This window comes from Erinaceus europaeus, chromosome 15, assembly GCF_950295315.1.
Source record: "Erinaceus europaeus chromosome 15, mEriEur2.1, whole genome shotgun sequence".
NCBI classification, from domain to species: Eukaryota; Metazoa; Chordata; class Mammalia; order Eulipotyphla; family Erinaceidae; genus Erinaceus; species Erinaceus europaeus.
In genome coordinates, this window is record NC_080176.1 from 21,039,032 (window position 1) to 21,065,786 (window position 26,755).

General features: G+C 43.5%; 1 protein-coding gene across 2 annotated transcripts in view; it reads left to right on the plus strand.

Annotated features, from left to right (window-relative positions):
* Window positions 1–7,930: 7,930 nt before the first annotated feature.
* TMEM248 (transmembrane protein 248) overlaps window positions 7,931–26,755 on the plus strand; it is a 29,440-nt gene continuing 10,615 nt past the window's right edge. Inside the window, exons 1-3 of one of the 2 annotated variants that reach the window (XM_016189109.2) lie at window positions 7,931–8,547; window positions 23,639–23,815; window positions 25,076–25,361. In XM_016189109.2, the coding sequence (XP_016044595.1) occupies window positions 23,657–23,815; window positions 25,076–25,361 (445 nt within the window). In that variant the 5' untranslated portion in view covers window positions 7,931–8,547; window positions 23,639–23,656. The remainder of the gene's footprint in view (window positions 8,548–23,638; window positions 23,816–25,075; window positions 25,362–26,755) is intronic. The other variant, XM_060173153.1, reaches the window with a different exon arrangement.

The window sequence follows — 26,755 nt, forward strand, 5'->3', positions numbered from 1 at the left end:
TAAAAAAATATATATGTATATATTTAATTTATTTCTTTATTTTTTAAAAAATATTTTAGGGGAGTCGGGCTGTAGTGCAGCGGGTTAAGCGCAGGTGGTGCAAAGCACAAGGACCGGGATAAGGATCCCGGTTCAAACCCCGGCTCACCACCTGCAGGGGAGTCGCTTCACAGGCGGTGAAGCAGGTCTGCAGGTGTCTATCTTTCTCTCCCCCTCTCTGTCTTCCCCTCCTCTCTCCGTTTCTCTCTGTCCTATCCAATGATGACGACAACAACAATAATAACTACAACAATAAAACAACAAGGGCAACAAAAGGGAATAAATAAATAAAATAAAATATTAAAAAATATTTTAAAACATATTTTACTTATTTATGACAGATGCAGAGAGAGTTGAGAGGGAAGGGATAGATGATAGATAGATAGATAGATGATAGATAGATAGATAGATAGATAGGGACACTTTCACCACTTATGAAACTTCCCCCTGCAGGTGAAGACTGAGGGCTTGACCCTAGTTCAATCAGGTGCACCACCGCCCTGCCCCCAGAACAGTTTTGCTCTGTGCAGGGTGGAGGCGCTTATTGTCCTCACCTATAGTTCTTGTCCTCTGGGTTTGTTCTAGTCACCTGGGTCACTGAGACTCCACCCATCTGCTTGGCTCTCCCCACTTAGCACTCCCTGTGTTTCCAAATGTCCCAGGTGTTGTCCCAGGTTCTCTGGGAGAGAAGCTAATGAAATTTCTTTTTTTCTATATGGTGATTTTTATCCCTACCACTTTACTGAGGAAATGCTGTTTTACAAACCACTGGGACACATTTTCACATCTCCCCAAGATAGGTGACAGAACACCTCAACTGCCACCAAAACCTACTCTTAAAATATTCAGGTTACAAGCTGGGGAGACAGCATAATGGTTATGCAAAAAAAAAAAAAAAGTCCTCTCCACTTTTCCAAGCTTTGGGTCCATGATTGCTCAACAATTTGTTTGGCTTTGTATGTTAACTCTCTTTTCAGTCACCAGGTTCCAGGTGTCATCAGGATGCCGGCCAGACTTCCCTGGATTGAAGACCCCACCAATATGTCCTGGAGCTCAGCTTCTCCAGAGACCCACCCTACTAGGGACAGAGAGAGGCAGACTGGGAGTATGGACCGACCAGTCAACGCCCATGTTCAGCGGGGAAGCAATTACAGAAGCCAGAACTTCTACCTTCTGCAACCCTCAATGACCCTGGGTCCATGCTCCCAGAGGGATAGAGAATGGGAAAGCTATCGGGGGAGGGGGTGGGATATGGAGATCTGGTGGTGGGAATTGTGTGGAGTTGTACCCCTCCTACCCTATGGTTTTGTTAATTAATCCTTTCTTAAATAAAAAAAAAAAATTAAAAAAAAAACCAGAGCTGAGCAGTGCCCTGGTAATAAACAAATGATTAAATATATTCTTCCAATTTCAGTATCACTTTATGAAGGAAATATTGAGTCATACAATTATTGTCACAGGGTACATTTCCCCAAGTTATAAATAAATCAATAAATATATTTAACAGCTACTAAAAAAAAAAAAAAGTCTTCCAAAGGTCCAGGTGGTGGTGCACATGGTGGAGCACACGTTACAATGCTCAAGCACCTGGGTTCAAGCCCCTGGTCTCCATCTGCAGGCGGAAAGCTTTGCAAGTGGTAAAGCAGTGTTGCAGGTCTGTCTGTCTGCCTATCTGTCTATCTATCTATTTATCTATCTATCATCTATGTATCTATCATATCTTTCTTTATCACCCCCTCCCTCTCCAAGGGCAATTTAATAGATAAAAATAAAAATAAAAATAAAAAGTCTTTCATGCCTGAGGTCAAAAAACTCCCAGGTTCAATCCTCAGCACCACAAGGTGAAGCTGAGCAGTGCTCTGGTAAGTAAATAAATTCAATAAAATAATTCAGGTTCCTAGTGAACCCAGGAAGTCAATCATGAGAGTCAACTTGGATTCACACCCCTAATGTAAATCCCAAGCTAACAGTGATCCTTGTTTTATGTGTTGACATGTCTAGGTTACTCAGGGGTGATTTTTTTTTTTTTTTTTGCATCGGGGTTATCACTAGGGTTCGGTGCCTACACTACGAATCCACTGCTCCTGGAGGCCATTTTTTCCCATTTTGTTGCCCTTGTTGTCATTATTGTTATTGCTGTCATTGATGTTGTTGTTGAATAGGACAGAGAAATCTAGAGAGGAAGGGAGGCAGAGTGGGAGAGAAAGACACCTGCAGACCTGCTTCACCGCTTGTGAAGCGACCCCCCCTGCAGGTGGGGCGCCGGGGGCTCAAAACCGGATCACTGTGCCTGTCCTTGCTCTTTGCGCCATGGGCGCTTAACTTGCTGTGCTACCGCCCGACCCCCTCAGGGGGTGATTTTGAGACCATATAATTTTACCACACAAAACAGAAGCCCCAGGTGAGAAGCCAATATATTATCAATCCATGTTGCAGTGGATTCATAGTGCAGTCACCGAGCCCCAGGGATAACCCTGTAGGAAAAAAAAAAAAAAAGAAAAAGACCACCACCATCAACAACAAAAAGAACAAGGGAAACAAAATGGAGACAAATGGCCAGGAGCAGTGGATTCGTAGTGCAGGCACTGAGCCCCAGCAATAACCCTGGAGGCAAAAAACAAACAAAACTGCCACTCTGCTGTGAATCTGTTTTTGAAGTTCTGTTGTCATTTTCTTTACATTAAAAATTTTTTTTGTTATTATCTTTTTTAATTTATTGGATAGAGACAGCCAGAAATCGAGAGGTTAGGGAGATAGAGAGACAGACACACCTGCAACACTACTTCACCACTCATGGAGCTTTCCCCCTGCAGGTGGGAACTGGGGCCTCAAACCTGGGTCCTTGCTCATTGAAACATGTGGGCTCAACCAGGTGCGTCACCACTCAGCCCCTTTTCACATATTTTTTGACCACTGTTCATGGCAAACATTAGTAATGAGGAGTACACAGAAGGGGGGGGCAGGGCACCCTGATTGGGAAAGACTACACAGGTTCCCAGGAGACTTGCCTTGGAGATAACACGTGATGAAGCACCAGGTGGGGGAGGGGTTGCTGGGATGCCCATTTGTGACGAAACAAACGCCAAGGCTGGGGATTGGTCAAGCGTTAGTAGAAAGCACTGTGGTTGCTAAAGTAACGCCCATATTGGGGAAGGTTCCCTGGCATTGAAGTCCCCCTCCTCCTCCTCCTCTTCCTCCAGTGCTTCTAAGCCACATTCCCAGCTTCCTTGTCCAGCGGAGCGGATCAACAGGTCTACCACTGGCTAATCCTGGGACCCATGGCCTTGTCTACACCCTCCTCCCTATCTTCTAGGACTTCATTTGATCCCAGGACTTCTGCTGAGTCCTTTCCAGCCACTTCCCCTCCTCAATCCATACCCCGGTTCTGATCGCTCCCTCTCCTCGCCCACCCGCACCTTCCCTTTCTGAGAGGACTAGACATGAAGGTTCAGAGACTGGTCGTCTGGCTCCACCTGCTCTGGTATGCAGGCTGCTGAAATACTAATGTGAGTAAACACCATCTGTGATTTCTTCCTTTTTATTGGACTCTTCCACACTGTGGTGAAACAACTTTCCCTCTGCCTCTATCAAAGGGAAAAGAAAAGAGTGATTCAAGAAAAAGTGACCACCTGAATATGTAGATACATTATGCAGGTCCCAGGCCCCAGCAAGAAACCTATTGGAAACCGAGGGGGAGGGGGGAGGGAGAGGACACAAACTGGATTTATCTTCCTGCAGAAAAGAAGAGTTTCTTCTTCTTTTCTTTTTTTTTTTTTTTTTTTTTTTTTTGCCTCCAGTGTTATGGCTGGGACTAGGTGCCTGCACTACTAATCCACTGCTCCTGGAGGCTATTTTTTCCCCCCTTTTTTTGCTCTTGTTTACTGTTGTTATTATTGTTGTTGCTGGATAGGACAGAGAGAAATTGAGAGGAGGGGAAGACAGAGAAGGGGAGAGAGAGACAGACACCTGCAGACCTGCTTCATGGCTTATGAAGCGACCCCCACCCCCACAGGTGGGGAGCTGGGGCTCTAACTCCCATCCATGTGCTAAGCTCCTGTTCCCCACTTGCACAGGGAAAACTTTGCAAGTGGTGAAGCAGTACGGCAGGTTTTTCTCTCTCTCTCTCCCTCTCTCCCCCCCTCCCCACTCCTGTCCTCTCAATTTTACTCCCATTTCTATGCAATAATAATAATATATAAAAGAAAAAAGCCTAGTCTCTTGCTTCCATTGTCATCTTAAAAAATAAAATATATTATCTTTATTTATTGGATAGAGACAGCTAGAAATCAAGAGAGTAGGGGGAGATTGATAGGAAGAGAAACAGAGGGTTGGACACCTGTAGCACTGCTTCACTACTTGCAAAGCTTTCCCCCTGCAGGTAGGGACCAGGGGCTTGAACCTGAGTCCTTGCACATTGTAACGCCACCACCTAGTCCTGTATCTCCATTATCATTTTGATTTTTGGTGCCAGGGACCAAATCATGGAGTTATATCCTCAACCATATATGCCTATTCTGGACATTTCATACTAGTAGAATCATATAATAGGTGACCTTTTGTTACTGATTTCTTTCATTTAGCATTGCTTTCAAGGGCATATCAGAACCTCATTCCTCTTTTTGGATATCTGTTCTGTGTATTATCTTTATTCTTACTTATTCGATAGAGACAGCCAGAAATTAAGAGTTCTCATAATTTTTAGAAACAGTTTGCCGGAGTTGGTCGGTAGCACAGGGGGTTAAGCGTATGTGGTACAAAATGCAAGGACCGGCTTAAGGATTCTGGTTCGAGTCCCCAGCTCCCCACCTGCAGGGGAGTCGCTTCATAGGCAGTGAAGCAGGTCTGCAGGTGTCTATCTTTCTCTCCCCCTCCTGTCTTCCCCTCCTCTCTCCATTTCTCTGTCCTATTCAACAATGACTACAACAACAATAAAAAAAAAGGGCAACAAAAGGGAAAATAAATAAAATATATAAAAAAAAGTTTCAAAGTAAAAAAAAAGAAACTGTTTGCTTCTGTTTTATTTATTTATTTATTAAATATTTATTTTATTTATTCCCTTTTGTTGCCCTTGTTGTTTTATTGTTGTAGTTATTATTGATGTTGTCGTTGTTGGATAGGACAGAGAGAAATGGAGAGAGGAGGGGAAGACAGAGAGGAGGAGAGAAAGACAGACACCTGCAGACCTGTTTCACCGCCTGTGAAGCGACTCCCCTGCAGGTGGGGAGCCAGGGTTTGAACCGGGATCCTTATGCCGGTCCTTGTGCTTTGCGCCACCTGCGCTTAACCCGCTGCACTACAGCCCGACTCCCATTTATTTATTTTTTAACCAAGGCACTCCTCACCTCTGGTTTATGGTGGTGTCGGGGGATTGAACATGGGACTTTGGAGCCTCAGACAGGAGTCTCTTTGCATAAGAATTATGCTATCTACTCCCATCCTGCTTCTATTTTTTGCTTCCCCCCCAAGTTCATGTGTATCAGATCTCTAAATCCCACGAGTGAAACCATCGGGTAGTTGTGTCTCATCTCTTATTTTGCTAAGCATAATCACCTCTAGTTCCATCCATTTTTGTCCCAAAGGACACAGTGTCATCTTTTTTGACTGAAGATTAGTATACCATGGAATATATATCCCATGACTTCTTTATCCAGGTATTTGTTGATGGGCATTTAGGCAGCTTCCACTTTTTGGCTATTGTGAATGATGCAGCTATGGACATGGGGTGCTTATATCCCTTGGAATTAGTGTTTGAGTATCCTTCAGATAAATGTCTAAGAGTGGTATTGCTGGGTCATAAGGTAATTCCATTTTATTTGTTTAAGGACTCTGCATACAGCCTTCCAAAGGGGCTGCACCATTTAACCTTATGAAGCTCGGCTTCTTTCTTTCTCTTTTCCTTTCTTTCCTTTTTTCTTCCTGGTAGAATTTAGTGTCATAGGGAAACACAGCAAAAGACACATAGATGTGAGTTGAGAGTTACCCACAACACCAGATAGTGGATCATGTCCAGGTAAGAGCAATGGAACTTGAAGCCTCTGTGGGCTCTGCCAAATATATTCTCTTCTCTGTTGATCATTCTACAATCCACACAAATGATCTGTTTGTATGGGTGGTTGGCTGAGTCAGAGGTAGCCAGTACTGGAGTCCATGTGAGACAGACTGCAGGGATTTGTAGTAGCAGAAGGTGTTGTGCTTTCCCTGCACTAGAACTCTCTGAGAGCATCCTCAGTTGCAAAGGCAGGCAACTGAGAACCTGTGCAGAAGGGCCACGAAGAAATAGGGATGGAGTGCTGTTTCCCTTTTTATTTCTTATTTAGTCCCTTTTGTTGCCCTTGTTTTATTGTTGTAGTTACTATTGATGTTGTCATTGTCAGATAGGACAGAGAGAAATGGAGAGAGGAGGGGAAGACAGAGGGGAGAGAAAGACAGACACCTGCAGACCTGCTTCACTGCTTGTGAAATGACTCCCCTGCAGGTGGGGAGCTGGGGGCTCGAACTGGCATCCTTGAGCTGGTCCTTGCGTTTTGCTGTCACCTGCACTTAACCCACTGCGTTACCAAACCCCCCCCCCCCCCATTTCTTAAAAAAACCACAAACATCGGTGCTCTACACAATATTCTCCCTTACTTACTTTTTCTTTTCTTACCAGAGCATTGCTCAGCTCTGATTTGGGGTGAGAGGGAGGGGGAACTAGGAGCCTCAGGCATGAGAAACTTTTTGCATAACCATTATGTCATCTCCCCACCTCTAGAAACTATTACTGGCCTGTGCGTATGTGCAACTGTTTTGCCACATAATAAAAATATCAGAGACATTGTATCTTTCAAGTTTACAGGATGTCAAATAATTTTACAAAGTGATTGCACCAAATTATATTTTCATCAGCACTAATACAAGAGCAAAGAAACAGTTTCACCTGTGGTGCACCTGGCCGAGCACCTGTTACACTGTGTAAGACCCAGGTTTAAGCCTCTGGTCATAAGTGATGAAGCAGTACTGTGGGTCTCTCTCTCTCTCTTTTAATAGGTGGGGACGGGGCCTTGAGCACTCGGCCAGGTGTGTCACCACTGGCCCCTCTTTGACTCTACATCTCCCCCTTCCCCTCTCAATTTCTGTCTGTTTCTATCCAAATAAAACATTAAAAAAAGTCTCACACGCCAAACATGAACAGGTCCACAGCCACACGGAATGCGAGCCGGGGAGAGGGGGGGCGCACCTGGTGGAGCGAGCGCTCAAGGACCCGGGTTCAAGCTCCGGTCCCTACCTACAGCCGAGACGCTTCACGAGCGATGAAGCAGTGCTCCAACTCTCTCTCCTTCCCTCTCAACTTCTTTTTTTAATTTAATTTTTTAATATTTATTTTCTCTTTTGTTGCCCTCTTTGTTGTTGTAGTTATTGTTGTTACTGATGTTGTTAGGGCAGAGAGAAATGGAGAGAGGAGGGAAAGACAGAGAGGGGGAGAGAAAGATAGACACCTGCAGACCTGCTTCACCGCCTGTGAAGCGATTGCCCTACAGGTGGGGAGCCGGGGGCTCGAACCCGGATCTTTATGCCGGTCCTTGTGCTTCACGCCTCGTGCACTTAACCCGCTGCGCTACACCCAACTCCCCCCCCCCCCCCAACTTCGATCTCAATGTAGAATAAAACACATACAAAAAAACGTTCAGACTGACAGACACGCGCGCATTCACACGCGAAACCCGCCTCCCACGTGACCCAGCCCGGAGCGGAAGGCGCTAGCGACAGCGACAGAACAAGCTTGTCCCCACCGCGCCGCCGTCGGACGCTGGGTGTCAGAGGTCAAGGCAACGTTGGCGGTCGCATTTTTTTTTTTTTTAACCCGGAAACCGCGGCTCCAGACGGTCTAGAGCAGCGAGTGTAGAGGCAGCGTGAGCAGAACTGGCCCTGGTCCTGTCGTGGGCCCCGCGGAGCCGGACGCTGCCCCCGGCGCGGCGGGGAGGATGCTGCCTGGCGGCCCCGGGCCCGCCGCGCGCCGCCGCGAGTGAGCTGTGAGCCGCCGCGGAGCTGCTGGGCCGGCGGGGCCGGGGCGCGCCGCTGCCCCCGGGCGGGGTGAGCGAGGCGGGGCTGGGGCGGCTGCGGGGCTGCGAGCCGGGCGGGCGGGGTGCGGGCGGCCTCCGTGGCCTTCGGAGCGCCCTCCTCGCCCAACTGCCTGGGGGTCGCGGGGTGGCGCGGGGCTCCGGCCCACCTGCCCCTCGGAGCAGAGCCCTGGCCGCCGCCGCTCGGCGGGACCGCTCACGTGTGCCGCCGCGGCCTGGACACCCCGCGTCTCGTCCTGAAAACATCTTCGTAGTTTGCCGTTTGCGCTCACTGTTTGCAGGTTGTCTGCATCGCAGAGGACAGGACAGGTGGGAGGGACTCGGGCAGGAACTTGAAGAATCGCTGTACGTGGCAAGCTGGGCCGCGGTTTCCCGGAGGCGGATCGTTGTTTCCATTCATATTTTAATAAGGGGCTCGGGGCGTGGCTTCGGAAAGTGCCGGCGGCTCCAGGTAATGCAGTTCGGGGCCTCGGAGGCGGGCGGGCGGCCGGGAGCCGCTGTCGCTGTCGGTGGCCTCGCCGAGGTGGAGGATGAGTTTCTTTGTTGCCTGCTCGGGCTCCTCAGCTGCTACTTTCCTGCCTCAGTAAAGGGTAGTTGGAGGAACAGCTCCACGGCCGGCCGCCGATGACTGTTTGTGGAGCTCATCTTGGTCAGTGTGGGGGGTCTGAGCATTTAGTGCTGGAGGGGCCAGAGCGCCTGACCACCTCTCGCGAATCTAGAGCTCCCAGAAGGAAGCCGACCTGCTGTGCCCCCGGCATAATCCTTGGTGATCCAGGCGTCTTCGCTCCTCTCTCTTTTGGGATGATTTCCTAGCGAAGGTGTGGGGAGGACTGATGCAGACCATGCTGAGGCTGACCCGGATTCACAGGCGTCAGTTGTGGTCTGGGTATTGACCCCAGCAGATGCTGGCTGAGCACACCCCTGGGTTCTGGGTGCCTTGCCGCAGGTGACAGAGCTCAGGGCAAATAGTTTCTGCCCGCAGGGAACTATTTAAAGGAAGTAATGGGCTATAAAATATGACGAGCTAATTGCCTGCCGTATGGGCATGCCAAATTGTTACAGCTTTTTTTTTTTGGTTAGGATCAGAAGAGGCTTCATAGAGGAAGTGACTGGAAGAACTAGAATTGGCTGAGAAATGGAGAAACTAGGACAAATTGGTAGTCTATCACCTAGACTTGTTAACTGGGCTATAGGCGCCTACAAATATTGAAAGAGTTGACTAGTTAAGCGCTCAGTGCTCTTTTTTTTTTAATTTTAGTTTTTAAATTTTGTTTATTTACCGGATAGTGACAGAGAAATTGAGAGAGGAAGGAGGGCAGCGAGGGAGAGAGAGAGAGAGAGACAGAGAGACACCTGCAGCCCTGCTTCACCACTCGTGAAGCTTTCCCCCTGCAGGTGGGGACGGGGTCCTTGAGCACTGTAATGTGTGCACTTAACCAGGTGCGCCACCACCTGGCCTCCCCCACCCCCAGTGCTCTTCTTTTTTTTTCCCCAGTGCTCTTCTAAGGCAGAAAGGCTTTTACTATTTAGTCTGACTTCTGGTAGAGTTCAGAGTGCTGAAAAACTGCTTATTTATTTTTCTAAGAATTTATTTATTAATTCATGAGAAAGTTTGGGGAGACAGGTGGTCTGGGAGGTGGTGCAGTGGATAAAGCATTGGATTTTCAACCTTAGGTCCCGAGTTCGATCCCCAGCAGCACATGTACCAGAATAACATCTGCTTTTTTTCTCTCCTATCTCTCTCATGAATAAATAAATAACATTTAAAAAAAAAAAAAAGATAGGGAAGAGAAAGAACCAGACATCACTCTGTTTCATGTGCTGTCAGTTATTGAACTCAGGACCTCATGCATGAGAGTCCAATGCTCTATCCACTGTGCCACCTCCAAGACCACTTTTTTTTTTTAAATTACTTAATCCCTTTTGTTGCCCTTGTTTTAGTGTTGTAGTAGTTGTTGTTGATGTTGTCATTGTTGGATAGAACAGAGAGAAGTGGAGAGAGACTGGGAGAGAAAGATAGACACCTGCAGACCTGCTTCACCACCTGTGAAGCGACTCCCCTGCAGGTGGGGAGCCAGGGGCCTGAACCGGGATCCTTATGCGGTCCTTGCGCTTTGCACCATGTGCACTTAACCCGCTGTGCTACTGCCCGGCTCCCTTTTTTTTTCTAACTATGAAGATGTTGACCACCTCTGTCACTCTGACTACAGCCAAGTAAATGGCTGATTCTTTAGCTGCCTCCTGAGTGCTTTCAGTGACATCTGGCTCACTTGACAGGGATGCTGCTTGTTTCTGTTACCCAATTTTGTCAAAGAATCTTTAAAGTCCATTCAAACATAACACCATGTCATTGTTCTGGAACATGGTGACAATCTCAAGACTTTAGGACTTCAGTCTAAGCCTTCCTTTAAATGCACTTAGGACTGCATGGTCCTAACTTTGTGCTGCTTCTTTTTGACTCTTTTGCCCTCTCTGACCAACTGTAGATAAGGACCTGAAAAAGAGTGGACTTAAAAGGAGGACATAGCCCAGCATAGTACAGGCATGACCGAGGCTGACACAGTAGAGGGGTGTTTTTGTTACTGTTAGCAAGACACAGAATTTCATTGTCATGTAAGAGGACGTTACAGGTTTTTGTTGTTGTTGTTGCCTTTTTTTTAAAAAAAAATATTTATTCTCTTTTGTTGCCCTTGTTGTTTTATTGTTGTCATTGTTGATAGGACAGAGAGAAATGAAGAGAGATGGGGAAGACAGAGGGAGAAAGATAAGACACCTGCAGACCTGCTTCACAGGTCTTGTTTTTTAATTTTACTATGACACTCTAATTAAAATGCTAGAAAAGTAAATGAAGGATAGATAAGGTTCTTAGCAAACTGAAGTTAAATTTATTTTGACAAAGAAGGAAATTCTTAAATTATCTTTCCCAGATCCAGATATAAATTGAGTAAATCTGGGATGAGATCTATTGCTGTCTCCTGGCGCCCCCCCCCCCCCCCGCCCTGTTTTTTATTTGATAGGACAGAGAGAAATTGAGAATGGAGGGGGAGGAAAGGAGGGGGGAAGAGAGAGAGGCACCTACAGACGTGCTTCACTGTTCTTGAAGCTTCTCTCCCTGCAGGTGGGGAATGAGGGCTCAAATGCAGGTCCTTGTCATGATGTACCACTGCCTGGCCCTCTCGCTATCTTTACACTGTCTTTCTGTGTATAATTTAATATCTAGGTGTAGTCCTGGAGAGCACTCAAAGTACACAGATGATGATAGTTTGCAAAATACTATTATTTGCCATATGGACTTTTGTGTTGTTGCTTGGTTAATTTTTTCTTTCTTTCTTTTTCCTTTTTTCTTCCCAGAGCACTGCTCAGCTCTGGTTTATGATGATGGCTGGGATCAAACCTGGGACCTGAGTATTTCAGGCATGAAAAAAGTACTGTTTTAGGGAGTTAGGCAAGTAGCACAGCGGATTAAGCGCACATGGTGCAAAGCGCAAGCTTTGGTGTAAGGATCCCAGTTCAAGCCCTGGCTCCCCACCTGCTGGCGAGTTGCTTCACAGGCGGTGAAGCAGGTCTGCAGGTGTCTGTCTTTCTCTCCCCCTCCTCTCTCCATTTCTCTCTCTAGTGACAACATCAATATCAACAATAATAATAACTACTACAACAATAAAGAACAAGGGCAACAAAAGGGAAAAGTAAATAAATATTAAAAAAATTACAAAAAAAAAGTACTGTTTTGTAAACATCTCAGGGCTGGATGGTGGTGCACCTGGTTGAGTGTATATGCTACAACGTGCAAGGACCCTGGTTCAAGTCCCCAGTCCTCACCATCATGGGGAAGTTTCCCAAGAGATGAAGTGTTGCAGATATCTCTCTCTCTCCTCTACCTCCCCTTTCCCTTCCAATTTCTCTCTGTTTCTATCATATATATATATATATATATATATATATATATATATAGGAAATACTTTCAAGTCTTTACACTGAGTTTGGATGTTATGATATGACTTCATACTGAGCTCTTAGTGATCATTTAGTTTTATCACCACTATAATTTGCCTCCTTACAGATCTGTTTACTAAAGCCAAATTGTTGAATTTCAATATAGAGATTCTTTGTGATTTGATTTTTCAGTGGGTTAACAGTTTTTAGAGCCGAAAAACAGAGATAAATTATTTTCAAGAGTCTAGTGAATTAAAAAAAATTTATATTTACTTATTCCCTTTTGTTGCCCTTGTTTTATTGTTGTAGTTATTATAGTTGTTATTGGTGTCGTCGTCGTTGGATAGGACAGAGAGAAATGGAGAGAGGAGGGGAAGACGGGGGGGGGGGGGGGGGGGAGAGAAAGTAGACACCTGCAGACCTGCTTCGCCGCGTGTGATCCGCTGTGCTATGCCCGACTCCCGTGAGTTTATTTTTAAGGGGGAGCATGCTGGAGTTCTCATGGTTTTGTATTGTGACTTTGAAAATGGAGCATCATGCTCATTAATTATGAGTAGCAAGCAGTACAGTTAAAGTTTGAATTTTTAGGGAAGTCTGGTTACAGACATGTAATTACATTGGCTCATGGTGTTCCTTTCCTTTAGAGCAAAATTTTTGCCTAACATGTATTTAGCAACTGAAAGTTCATGTTTTCTGTTGTAATTTCTCTCTCGATTATTTGAGTTGTTATTGTGAAAGTCTTTCCTGCACCCTAAAAGTTGTATTTGATGAAGAAGCAAGAAGCCATTGGCAGACAATGCTTGCAGTTGATCCACAGTCTGACTTGTGAATGTGCTGAGGCAGGGTCACCTTGCTGAACAGATGAACAATGAGTCAACCATTTATTTATTTTATTTATTTACCAGAGCACTGTTCAGTTCTGGCTTATGGTGGTGTGGGGGGATTGAATCTGGGACTTTAGAGCCTCAGGCATGAGAGTCTATTTGCATAACCATTATGCTATCTACTCTTCTTCCCTTACTAACTTTGAGGGTGCTTTTGTTGAAGCCGGCAGTTAAAGTATACTTCCGTGTTTCGTGGCTTGTGAATTTTTTCCACTTTGTCATTTGACTTGAAGCCTGCTAACCACCCTGGTATATGATTGATGACATTCTTTTGATGTCAGATTAAGTCAGAGTCATTCTACCAATTTATTTGCAATGCAGCTTTGTATTGCAATTTATTTAACATCTTAACTGTTTCCTCTTTTGTAAGGTAAAGACATTATCTACCTAGTTGTGTTTTAAGAATTGAAAATCCCACATGCATGGCATTTGAATAGGGTAGGTATGTGGCACATTATGAGTAGTAATTCTTTTTTTTTTTTTTTTTGCTTCCAGGGTTATCACTGGGGCGCAGTGCCTGCAACTATGAATCCACTGCTCCTGGAGGCCATTCTCCACCCCTACCTTTTGTTGCCCTAGTTGTTATTGCTGTTGTTGGATAGAACAGAGAGAAATGGAAAGAGGAGGGGAAGACAGAGGAGGAAAGAAAGACAGACACCTGCAGACCTGCGTCACTACTTGTGAAGCCACCCCTCTGTAGCTGGGGAGCTGGTGGCTCGAACCCGGGATCCTTGCAGGGTCCTTGCACATCACGCCATATGTCCTTAACCCACTGCAATACCGCTCGGCTGTTTTGAATAGTAATTCCTAAAAATGGTAGTCTCACTCTCAGAACTTTTTTTTTCAAATTTTTCTATTTATGTATTGCATAGAGACAGTCAGAAATTGAGAGAGAAGGGGGAGATAGACAGACACCTACAGCAACTGCTTCACTACTGGCAAAGCTTTCCCCCTGCAAGTGGGAGCTGGGGACTCGAATCTGGGTTCTCGTGCAGTGTAACATGTGCATTTAAGCAGGTGTGCCACCACCCGACCCCACTCTCAGATATTTTAAATCTGGTTTCTGTTCTCATCACATCACTTGTTTAAATTAGAAAATCGTGTGGACACTCCTTAGTAGTTACCTCATTTGGTGAAGGTGGCTATTCTAGTCCATAATATTTATTGGAGGCAGTTAATGGATGACTGTATGGACTCTGGAGATTGACTCTATTTGGGTCCAGGTTCACTTACTACAATGTGACTTTAGTCAAGCTGTTACTCTCTTAATGATAATTTACTCCATTGTAGTTTACAGATGTTGTGAGGACCATAAAAAATGCATGCTTCTCTCACAGGATGTGAGCATTATTGCTTTATAAGGCACTGCCCACAGTCTGGGAATGCAGAAAACATCACAGCAGTGAGAGACAATACGAACAGGGTACATTTTTGAGTGCAAGTTGGCTCAAGGAAGGGATAGTGTGAGAACTGCTTTTGTCACATTTAAGAGGTTGATAACTTGGCTTGCAGGAGAGGGAGAGTCAAACATGATTGGCAGGGGTCTCACGTAGCCTTTCATTATTAGGAACTGATTTAGCTAGTTGGCATAAGTGCCTGTGGGTCACTAAGTAGAGCACTCAATGGGGTAGACATTTTGCATCTGGAAGGTGGAGATAGGAAAACTGACAGTAAAATACAAATGAGTGCATCTGCTCTGAGTAATAGGCCCCTGCCTGAGTTGGGGGTGCAGGGGGAATCAGCTTTGAAGAGAACTAACTTAGAAGGGGTCTACAGATAAGTGAAAGAAAATATATATATATATATATATATATATATATTTTTTTTTTGGCTGGGGCTTGTGCCTGCACCATGAATCCACTGCTCCTGGAGGCTATTTTTTTTATTGTACTATTTTTTTTATTGGGGAATTAATGTTTTACATTCAACAGTAAGTACAATGGTTTGTACATGCATAACATTCCCCAGATTCCCATATAACAATACAATCCCCACTAGGTCCTCTGAATCCTTCTTGGACCTGTATTCTCCACACCCACCCACACCCACCCCAGAGTCTTTTACTTTGGTGAGATACGCCAATTCCATTTCAGGTTCTACTTGTGTTTTCTTTTCTGATCTTGTTTTTCAGCTTCTGCTTGAGAGATCATCCCATATTCATCCTTCTGTTTCTGACTTAGTTCACTCAACATGATTTTTTCAAGGTCCATCCAAGATCGGCTGAAAACGGTGAAGTCACCATTTTTTATAGCTGAGTAGTATTCCATTGTGTATATATACCACAACTTGCTCAGCCACTCATCTGTTGTTGGACACCTGGGTTGCTTCCAGGTTTTGGCTATTACAAATTGTGCTGCCAAGAACATATGTGTACACAGATCTTTTTGGATGGATGTGTTGGGTTCCTTAGGATATATCCCCAGGAGAGGAATTGCAGGATCATAGGGTAGGTCCATTTCTAGCCTTCTGAGAGTTCTCCAGACTGTTCTCCACAGTCCACAGTCCACAGAGGTTGGACCAATTGACATTCCCACCAGCAGGAGGGAATGCAGGAGGGTTCCTTTGACCCCACATCCTCTCCAGCATTTGCTGCTGTTACCTTTTCTGATGTATGACATTCTTACAGGAGTGAAGTGGTATCTCATTGTTGTCTTGATTTGCATTTCTCTGACAATCAGAGACTTGGAGCATTTTTTCATGTGTTTCTCAGTCTTTTGGATCTCTTCTGTGGTGAATATTCTGTCCATGTCCTCCCTCCATTTTTGGATGGGGTTCTTTGTTGTCTTGTTGTTGAGTCTGGCAAGCTCTTTATATATATTGGTTATTAACCTCTTGTCTGATGTATGGCATGTAAAGATCTTCTCCCATTCTGTGAGGGGTCTCTTGGTTTGGGTAGTGGTTTCTTTTGCTGTGAAGAAGCTTTTTAATTTGATGTAGTCCCATAGGTTTATACTTGCCCTAGTCTTCTTTGTAATTGGATTCGTTTCATTGAAGATGTCTTTAAAATCTATGCGGAAAAGAGTTCTGCCAATATTTTCCTCTAAGTATCTGATAGTTTGTGGTCTAACATCCAAGTCCTTGATCCACTTGGAATTTACTTTTGTATTAGGTGAAATATACTGGTTCAGTTTCATTCTTCTGCATGTTTCAACCCATTGTTTCCAACATTTGTTGAAGAGACTCTGCTTTCCCCATGTAATAGTCTGGGCACCTTTGTCAAAGATTAGATGTCCATAGGTGTGGGGGCTCACTTCTGGGTTCTCAATTCTATTCCACTGGTCTGTGTGTCTATTCATGTTCCAGTACCAAGCAGTTTTGATGACACTGGTCCTATAATACAATTTAAGATCTGGGAGTGTGATGCATCCAGTTCTGTTCTTTTTTCTCAAGATTATTTTGGCAATTCTAGGTCTTTTCTGGTTCCAGATAAACATCTGTAGCATTTTTTCTATTCTCCTAAAAAATGTGCTTGGGATCTTGATGGGGAGAGGCTATTTATTTTTCCCCTTTGTTTCCCTTGTTGTTTTTTATTGTTGTTGTGGCTATTATTGTTGTTATTGATTTCGTTGTTGGATAGGATAGAGAGAAATGGAGAGAGGAGGGGAAGACAGAGAGGGAGAGAGAAAGACACCTGCAGCCCTGATTCGCCACCTGTGTAGCAACCCCCCTGTAGGTGGGGAGCCGGGGGCTCGAACTGGGATCCTTTTGCAAGTCCTTGTGTTTAACCTGCTGCGCTACCACCTGACCCTGGTGAAAAGTTATCTTAAGGCTGGGGCTGGGTAGGGAGGCTAGATAGAGGGTGTGACCTTTGGTGTTAAATGTAGCAGAAATTAAAAAAAAATAATAATGTATATATTATATATAATATATATACACACATATATATGGAAATAATGATTTACAAGAGAGTTGTCACATGGGTACAATTTTTTTTTTTCCAGAGCACTGCTCAGCTCTGGCTTGTGTGGGGGGCTGAACCTGGGACCTGGGAGCCTCAGGCATGATAGTCTGTTTGCATAACCAGTAGGCTATCTCCCCTGCCCAGGTAAAATCTCTTATAGTTCCCTAGTAGGTGTCTGTACACCTCTCCCACTGTCGGCTCAAGTCCTCTTCTACCATCATCCACTGGATTGCCAAGGCCTGTTCCCACCCTTGCTGTAACAAGAGAACGAAACCTCGTCCAACTTGCAACCTGTTTGCTGTTCCTTTCTTAAGTCCCACCTGTATGGGAGATCATCCCGTATTCACCCTTGTCCTTCTGGCTTACCTCACTTAGCATGATTTCTTCAAGCTCCATCCAAGGCAAGGCAAAGAGGAGAATCTCTTAATTTCTTACAGCTGAGTAGTATTTATTTATTTATTCCTTCCTTTTTTTTTTTTTTTTTTTTTTACCAGAGCACTGCTCTGCTCTGGTTTATGGTGGTGCGGGGGATTGAATCCGGGACTTTGAAGCTTGAGAGTCTGCTTGCATAACCATTATGCTATGTACCCTCAGTAGTATTCCTTTGTACAGCATGAATTTTAAGGACTGAAACTTGGGCATTGGCATCTGAGATCTTAACTAGAGACCTCGCAGGTTTTCTTTGTTGTTCCTTTACCCAAGGATCTATTCTGTCCACAATGCTGCTTTGTGGTGCTGAAGGAATAGTTTCTACTGAGTGCTGAGACAGCTAGGTGCTTATGGGTGCAGTTACTTTGTTTCAGCACCTGAAACAAAGTTTCTCTGCTAAGTCTTAGCTGTGTAACCTCTCATCAGCTAGTGCTCTTTATTAGGTTCAGGATTTGCCACCACTGGTCATAGTTTCTTTTGAATTATAGTCTATTTGTCTATTTGGGAGATTCTTTATTTCTTTTTTTTTTTTTTTTCAAGAGTAGGAGAGAGTGCTTGTGCCGCCGCAAAGAGACAGCAGAGTTCTGTTTGGTGATTAGTTTGTCTTAGTTTGTGAATCGTTGTTCCTGAATAAAGAAATACAGCTTTCCTGCCCAGCCGTTGTCTCTGTGTCTCTGTTACCCGCCAGTGAAGCTAGACCGGCCGGCAAGAGCCTCCGAATTTTTTTTTTTTTAAATTTATTTTTTTAATTAAAGAAAGGATTAATTAACAAAACCATAGGGTAGGAGGGGTACAACTCCACAGAATTCCCGCCACCCAATCTCCATAACCCACCCCCTCCCCTGATAGCTTTCCCATTCTCTATCTCTCTGGGAGCATGGACCCAGGGTCATTGAGGGTTGCAGAAGGTAGAAGGTCTGGCTTCTGTAATTGCTTCCTCGCTGAACATGGGCGTTGACTGGTCGGTCCATACTCCCAGTCTGCCTCTCTCTTTCCCTAGTAGGATGGGTCTCTGGGGAAGCTGAGGTCCAGGACACATTGGTGGTGTCTTCAATCCAGGGAAGTCTGGCCGGCATCCTGATGACACCTGGAACCTGGTGACTGAAAAGAGAGTTAACATACAAAGCCAAACAAGTTGTTGAGCAATCATGGACCCAAAGCTTGGAAAAGTGGAGAGGAAGTATTAGGGAGGTACTCACTGCAAACTCTAGTATACTTCTGCTTTCTTACTTTGGTGCCATACTCCAAACTCAGTCAATTTCTGCTTTGCGTTTCTACTTCTTTTTTTTTTTTTTTTACATGCATAACATTCCCCAGATTCCCATTTAACAATACAACCCCCACTATTTCATTCATCATTTTTCATGGACCTGTATTCTCCCCACCCACCCACCCACCCCAGAGTCTTTTACTTTGGTGCAATACACCAATTCCAGTTCAGGTTCTACTTGTGTTTTCTTTTCTGATCTTGTTTTTCAGCTTCTGCCTGAGAGTGAGATCATCCCATATTCATCCTTCTGTTTCTGATTTAGTTCACTTAACATTAATTTTTCAAAGTCCATCCAAGATCGGCTGAACACGGTGAAGTCACCATTTTTTATAGCTGAGTAGTATTCCATTGTGTATATAGACTACAACTTGCTCAGCTACTCATCTGTTGTTGGACACCTGGGTTGCTTCCAGGTCTATTTGGGAGATTCTACTTTTAAGTTTTACATTCAAAATGGACCTCTCAGCCTGGCTGAGGAGGTGATGCAGCAGTTGGAGTATAGTTTGTATGCCCAAGCACCTGGGTTCAGTCCCTAGTTTCCAGTTCCACATAGGAGTGGGGCTCTGGTCTGTCTCTCAAGAAAAAAATTTAGATGGTTCTTCCATATCCAGGTGAGTTCCTAACTATCTCTCTTAGTGCATTTCCTAAGGTGGGTATATCCTCTTCCCTCTCTTCTCTCCCTGATTATTCCAATGGCATTTCTTCCATCAGTCACTCTGTGTTGCCATGTGTGCATGTGAACAACACAGGTTTGAGCCCAGCTCTCTACATTGAAGGAAACTTTGGTACTGTGGTTTCTTTCACTCTTCCTCTATCTCTTTGCCTCTCTGTCTGAAAAAACAAACACCAAACTCTGGCCGGGAAAAGGATATACTACACTCTAGTTCAGATGTAAGATGTATAATCTGATGATACTAACATGGTTATGTATATTAATCACCTGGAAAAATATACAGAATGAACAGTAAAAAAAAATTACTCTGAATGCAAACAACTTCTTCCCTTCCTGTCTCTACTAATGAAGAAAATGAATTAAATTAAAATTTAATGACATTTTACCTTGTATACTACATCACCAGGATCTGTGGAAGAATACTTACATTCTACTATAAAATCATTATGAAGGAAATGCATACTCATGCAAGAAACTTTATAAGTAAAAACAAGGATTATATAAATTCAGTAGCTACAGCTAACCCCACCATTGGCATTTGAAGATGTACTGCCTTTTTTTCTTAAGTGATCTTGCCTTTGAACAAAACACAAACCTGACATAGATCCTTCTTTTCTTTTCTTTTTTTTTACTTTTAAGGTTTTATTTATTTTATTTATTCCCTTTTGTTGCCCTTGTTTTATTGTTGTAGTTACTACTGTTGTTGTTGTTGATGTCGTTGTTGTTGGATAGGACAGAGAGAAATGGAGAGAGATGGGGAAGACAGAGGGGGAGAGAAAGACAGACACCTGCAGACCTGCTTCACCGCCTGTGAAGTGACTCCCCTGCAAGTGGGGAGCCGGGGGCTGGGGTCCTTGTGCTTCTGCCATCATGCATCAGGACCCCAGTATCCTCTACACCTCTCCCTTCCCTCCCTTCCCCAGAGTCCTTTGCTTTGGTGGACTACACCACACGCAATCCAAGTTTCACTTTTCCCTATGTATTATTTTAGCTACCACTAGGGTTATCACTGGGGCTCAGTGTCTACCTCTCCTGGTGGTCTTTTTCTTTTCTTTGGTTTCTTCTCTTTCCTTCTTTCATCATCATCATCATCTTCATCTCCTTTTTAAAAAAATTATTTATTCCCTTTTGTCGCCCCTTTTTATTGTTGTAGTTATTGTTGTTATTGATGTCGTCGTTGGATAGGACAGAGAATGGAGAAAGAAGGGGAAGACAGAGAGGGGGAGAGAGAGACTCCTACAGATGTGCTTACCGCTTGTGAAGCGACTCCCCTGCAAATGGGGAGACGTTCGAACCAGGATCCTTATGATTTATTTATTTGCGCCACATTCGCTTAACCCGCTTCGCTACAGCCCGACTCCCTTCTCCTTCTCCTTTTATAGAGGTATTAATTGAGAGGGAAAGGGGAGACAGGGACAGTGACACATACAGTACTGCTCCACCACTTGTAAAATTTCCTCTCTGCAGGTAACCTGTGCTTTACTGGGTGTACCACTGCCTAGGCCCTGTGTTTTTGCTTTACATCCTTGTTTCTTTCTTTCTTTCTTTTTAAATATTTATTTATTCCCTTTTGTTGCCCTTTTTTTTTTTTGTTGTTGTTGTTATTGATGTCGTCGTCGTTGGATAGGACAGAGAGAAATGGAGAGAGGGGAAGACAGATTTTTTTTTTTTGAGAACTATACAATTGGGATCTAAAACTCATATAGCAGACTGAAGAGATCTAAGAGTAGGATAGCCAAGAAAAAAATAATAGTAATAAAGAGGTAGACACCTTATAGTAGACAACAGGATTTAAAGCAGCAAGGTATTGAGGTAAGGAGAGAAATACAGTGATGGAACACAAGAAGAAACCTAGAAACAAGTTCACATATGTATTTGAGAGAGAGCATTACAACTCCACTGGAAGCTCATGTTCAATATAAAACCACCCTTAATAAATGGTATTGGACAACTGACCATCTCTGTAGAAAAACATTGAAGAAACCTATCTGGTTTTAGACTCCTAAATCAATTCCAAACTTAAACAGGAAGAAATTAATGAAAAAAAAAAGTTGAAATAGGAAAGGGGGTTCTTAAGTGATGTACATAATTATAAAATAAGTGTATGAATTTAAATTTATTGAAATCAAGAACCTACAGCTATCAAGGAATGCAGATTAAATCTCAATGAGCTGCTGCTTCATGCCTACTCATATGCTGAGGAATGGTGGTGAGGTTGTGGAACATGGAATTGCATTATATTTAAAGTTATACTGGGGCAGAGGAGATAGTATAATGGTTATGCAAACAGACTCTCATGCTTGAGTCTCCCAGGTCCCAGGATCAATCCTCTGCCCCACCATAAGCTGGAGCTGAGCAGTGCTCTGGCAACAAACAAACAAACAAACAAACACCCAGATTTTCCATCTCAAAAGCTAGGGCAAATAAGTACACAGTTTGGCTTGTTACAAATGGTTGTTGTTAATTCTTAGGGGCAATTGATTTTTTTTTTTTCCTCTCTAAGATTGAAAAATTGGTATAGATTAAAAAAATTTTTTTCCAGTGGTATAGCCAACTCATATATGTGTGTGTATTCATTGTGTGCCAGCAACTGTTTGAGGAACCAAGACTATAACAGTGAATAAAATTGCCAAAATCAGCACTGGAAGTGGCTCACATGTTAATTACCATTAAATGGAACCCAGGCCCAAGTTCCCAGCCACTACATGGTATGCTTCACCAACTATGGAGTGGTGCTGTGGGGTCTCCCCTCTCTGCCTTCCTCATCCTATCTCTGTCACCCTCTAAATACACAGGAGGGGAGGGGGAGTATTGCTAGGTGTGGTTAAGTCATGTAGGCACTTCTTCTTCTAGCGTTTGCCCTTCTTCCGTAGCCAGTCAACAGCGTCAGGTTGAGCCTGATGTCAAGTTTCGAGACCTCCTTTGAATCTGGAGAGTTGGCAGTCGTTGATTATGTGGGTCATAGTCTGCCTGTAGCCGCAGGGGCAGTTCGGGTTGTCTCTGGCTCCCCAGCGATGGAACATAGCGGCGCACCGGCCATGGCCTGTTCGATAGCGATTGAGGAGGGCCCAATCATAACGTGCTAGGTCAAAGCCGGGTTGACGCTTGCAGGGGTCACTGAGCCCTAGCAATAACATTGGTGATCAAAAAATAAAAGAAAGAAAAAAATACTGCCAAAATCATTGCTTAAATGCAACCTACATATAGCTAATAGGCAAGAAATGGTAGAAATCTTGACTGGTGTGTATGTAACACTGGGAGGGATCGAGAAACCAGGTTGACTGACAGTGATTTGGGAAGGCCCCTAAGAAGCCAGCTAGTGAGCAGATACCTGTATTTTAAGAAGTGTAAAGAAGGGAGTCGCAGCGGGTAAGCGCATGTGGTGCAAAGTGCAAGGACCAGCATAAGGATCCGGGTTCCAGCCCCCAGCTCCCCACCTGCAGGGGAGTCGATTCACAGGCGGTGAAGCAGGTCTGCAGGTGTCTCTCTTTCTCTCCCCCTCTGTCTTCCCCTCCTCTCTCCATTTCTTTCTGTCCTATCCAACAACAATGACATCAGTAATAACTACAACAATAAAAGAATGACAACAAAAGGGGAATAAAAATGTTAAAAAAGAAGAAGTGTAAAGATGTTGGAATTTTTTTTTTAAGATTTTATTTATTTATTGATGAGAAAGATAGGAGGAGAGAGAGAAAGAACCAGACATCACTCTGGTACATGTGCTGCCGGGGCTTGAACTCAGGACCTCATGCTTGAGAGTCAAGCACTTTATCCACTGTGCCACCTCCTGGGCCACGAGATGTTGGAATTTTTTAGAGCAGCATTCCAGGCAGAGGTTAAAAGCCTCCAGCTAGGGTTGGTTAATAAATACCAAGAAGGATAAAATACTTAGGAATAAGTTTAACACAAAAAAATAGACCCATATAAAACTACCTTGAAAACAACAAACCACTACTGAAGAGAAAGACCTTGATAAATAGACAAAAACACCCCAGGCTTTTTGACTAGTAGGAAGACAAAATGATGTAATGCAATACTCCCCCAAATTGATCTGTAGATTCAACACAAAGTCCCTGTCAAAGTCCCAGCTGTCTTTCAGCCACTTTTTTTTTTTTTTTGCATGTGACATATTACTGACTGCTTAAATATTTTCCTAGTATGGAAGTAGCTAGTGTTAATATATAGAATAGTTAAAAGGGTCAAATGGAGAGAACGTGTATCTTTCAAGATCCTACCACTTTGAAATAATGGCACTTAACACTGAGTGGTTGTGGCTACTTATTATTATTTCATTATTTGGTTTAGTCTTTGGGTGATTTTGTCATCAGACATTTCTCAGGTTTATTAATGAGTGACTTCCTTATCCTTCAGTATCACTAATGGAAACAAAAGCGAGAACCTAGGTTTCCTTTTGGCAGCTAGGCCATGAGTATTCTGATTACTTTCTTTCAGGTGGAGCTGACCACAATAATGTTCAACATCAACCCCCTGGAGAACCTGAAGCTGTACATCAGCAGTCGGCCTCCCCTGGTGGTCTTCATGATCAGCGTGAGCGCCATGGCCATAGCTTTTCTGACTCTGGGCTATTTCTTCAAAATCAAAGAGATTAAGTCACCGGAAATGACAGAGGTACAATATATTCCAGTTTCTTCTCAGGCTATATATTTTTTATGAATGATTTCTTTTTATTTATTACATATGAGAGTTTTATATATGAAGGAGAGAGACAAGTCAGAATACCACTCTGGTACATGAAGCATCAGGGATCAAACCAGGAACCTCAGGTATAGAAAGTCCCCAGCCACTCAGGCTGTTTTTTATAGAGTGGGAAAATGTCTTTTAGTTCTCCATATATCAGTTATAACATTTTTTTTTTTTTTTTTGGTGGTGCATGTGCAATCTAACACACTAGGAAGAGAAAGCCAGGTCTATAGAGTATCTGCTGACTGACTGTGAGGCAGCCTTATTTGAAGTCAAAACAAAAATAACTAATTGCAACTGGTAATTAGTTTGTGTAAATTTTAAAATGTTTTGCTGTTTTTGTTTGAGCTTTCTTGTCAAATTTGATTCTGAAGCTAGATAATTTTCTTTAAATATAATTTGCTATCTTGTTCACATATTTTCTTGAATAAGTTGATTTAATCTCAGTTTATTTTATACCTCATACTAATGAAAATTTCTTATTTTAGATTATTAATTGAGAGCCTCTACTAAACTAGTTATGCTAATGTAAGAGACTGATGTTGGTATTTTCATTGTTACTTTATTTCTTTTTTTTTTTTTCATTATTGGATAGAGACAGAGAGAAATTGAAAGGGGAGTGGGAGATAGAGAGGGAGAGAGACAGAGAGACACCTGCAGCTCTGCTTAATCACTCATGAAGTCTTTCCCCCACAGGTAAGACCCTGATCCTTTTGCACTGTAATGTGTGTGCTCAACCAAGTGCGCCACCATCTGGACTTGCATTGTTACTTTGAATGATTGGCTTAGAAATGTAGTTTCTGGGGAGTCGTCGGGCAGCGGGTTAAGCGCATGTGGCGGAAAACACAAGGACCCCCCACATAAGGATCCTGCTTTTAGCCCCCGGTTCCTCACCTGTAGGGGAGTCGCTTCACAAGAGGTGAAGCAGGTCTGCAGGTGTCTTTATCTCCCCCTCTCTGTCTCCCCATCCTCTCTCCATTTCTCTGTCCTATCCAACAACAACAGCAATAATAACAACAATAAAACAACAAGGGCAACAAAAGGGAATAAATAAATAAATAAAATTTAAAAAAAGAAAATGTAGTTTCTCGGTTACAATGTAAAACTATACCAATGGCCATAACAGTATTTCTGCAGTGGTAGCAATTCTCGACTGCTCACAATTCTTTTTCTTTGATTTTACTGAAGGATTGGAACACTTTTCTGCTACGATTTAATGATTTGGACTTATGTGTATCAGAGAATGAAACATTAAAGCATCTCACAAACGATACCACAACTCCGGAAAGCACGATGACCAGCGGGCAGGCCAGGACATCCACCCAGTCCCCACAGGCCCTGGAGGAGTCAGGCCCAGCTAACATCTCAGTTGCAATCACCCTAACCCTGGACCCACTCAAGCCTTTCGGAGGGTACTCTCGCAATGTCACCCATCTGTACTTGACCATTTTAGGGCATCAGATTGGACTTTCAGGTATGTGGTAGCCAGTTTCTTCACAGGCCTTCTCAGATACCAACTATTTTAAGACAGTATTATCACCATATGCTTTCACTTAAAAAGTATTTTTATTTATGTTTGGATATATAGAGAGAAACTGTAGGGGGAGGAGAGATAGAGGGAAAGAGACAAGAGATACCTACAGCCCTGCTTCACCACTTATGAAACTTTCCCGCTGCAAGTGGGGACCAGGGGCTTAAACCTGGGTCTTGTGCACTGTAATGTGTGCGCTTTACCTGGTGTGCCTCTGCCTGGCCCCTGCTTTCACTTTTCTAATTACTCTTGCAGGTGTCTCTGTTTTGTTGAGTTTGAAGCAAATAAAGTTAAAGCCATTTCTATTCCATCCCTGTTTAAACTGTTTGGCATGTAACATGTCCTCAGTAAATGTCTGTAAAGGGTAAGAAGCCAGAGGGCCTGTTTCTGGCCTTAATATGTATGCAAATACAACTTTTGTTTAGTTTCATCCTGTTGGAATTTGAAAACAGTACTTTCTTTAAATACTGTTATTAGTCTACACATTTTTTTTTTTTTTTTTTTTTGCCTCCAGAGTTATCACGGGCTCGGTGCCTACAGTACAAATCCACTGTTGCTGGAGGCTGTTTTTTCCCTTTTGTTGCCCTTGTTGTCTATCATTGCTATTATTATTATTGCTGTCATTGTGGTTTGATGGGACAGAGAAATTGAGAGAAGAGGGGAAGGCAGAGGGGGGAGAGAAAGATACCTGCAGACCTGCTTTACCACTTGTGAAGTGACCCCCCCTGCAGGTGGGAAGCTGGGGGCTTGAACCAGGATCTTTGCATGGGTCTTTGCGCTTTGTTCCATGTGAGCTTAACCCCATGCACCACTGCCCGGCACTCTAGTCTACACATTTTTAAATGTCCATTATTAGTTCAGCACTGTGCTGGCTGATGGGAAGAAATAGAAGTAGTAATTAAGATCTGGTCTATTCCTTTGGGATTTTGAAATCATGAAAGACAAGGATAAGTTAATATATTTCAAGTGCTTATCAATACATTCTGGCACAAAGGAAATAATATATAAGTGCTTGCTAAATAATATTAAAATGGAACACCTCTAATATTTTGAGCACTCCCATTTGACCAGTACTGAACTAGTAGACTGCAAGCATTTCTGGAAAATGTTAAAAATAAAAAAAATAGTGTAGGCTGGAATTATCAGGAAAGGCTTCATGCTGGAAGTCTGGGTCTTGGAAAAATAATCTTTTTATTTTTTTATTTGGTCACCAAGACCATTTCAAGGTCCTTTGAATGTGGGAGAGTGCCTGCCAAACTCCTGCAGGTTGTTAAAGGTGAGAGTTTTTCCTTTGGTAAAAGGAAAGATGACTTCTGGGTTTTCCATGTTTGCAAGTG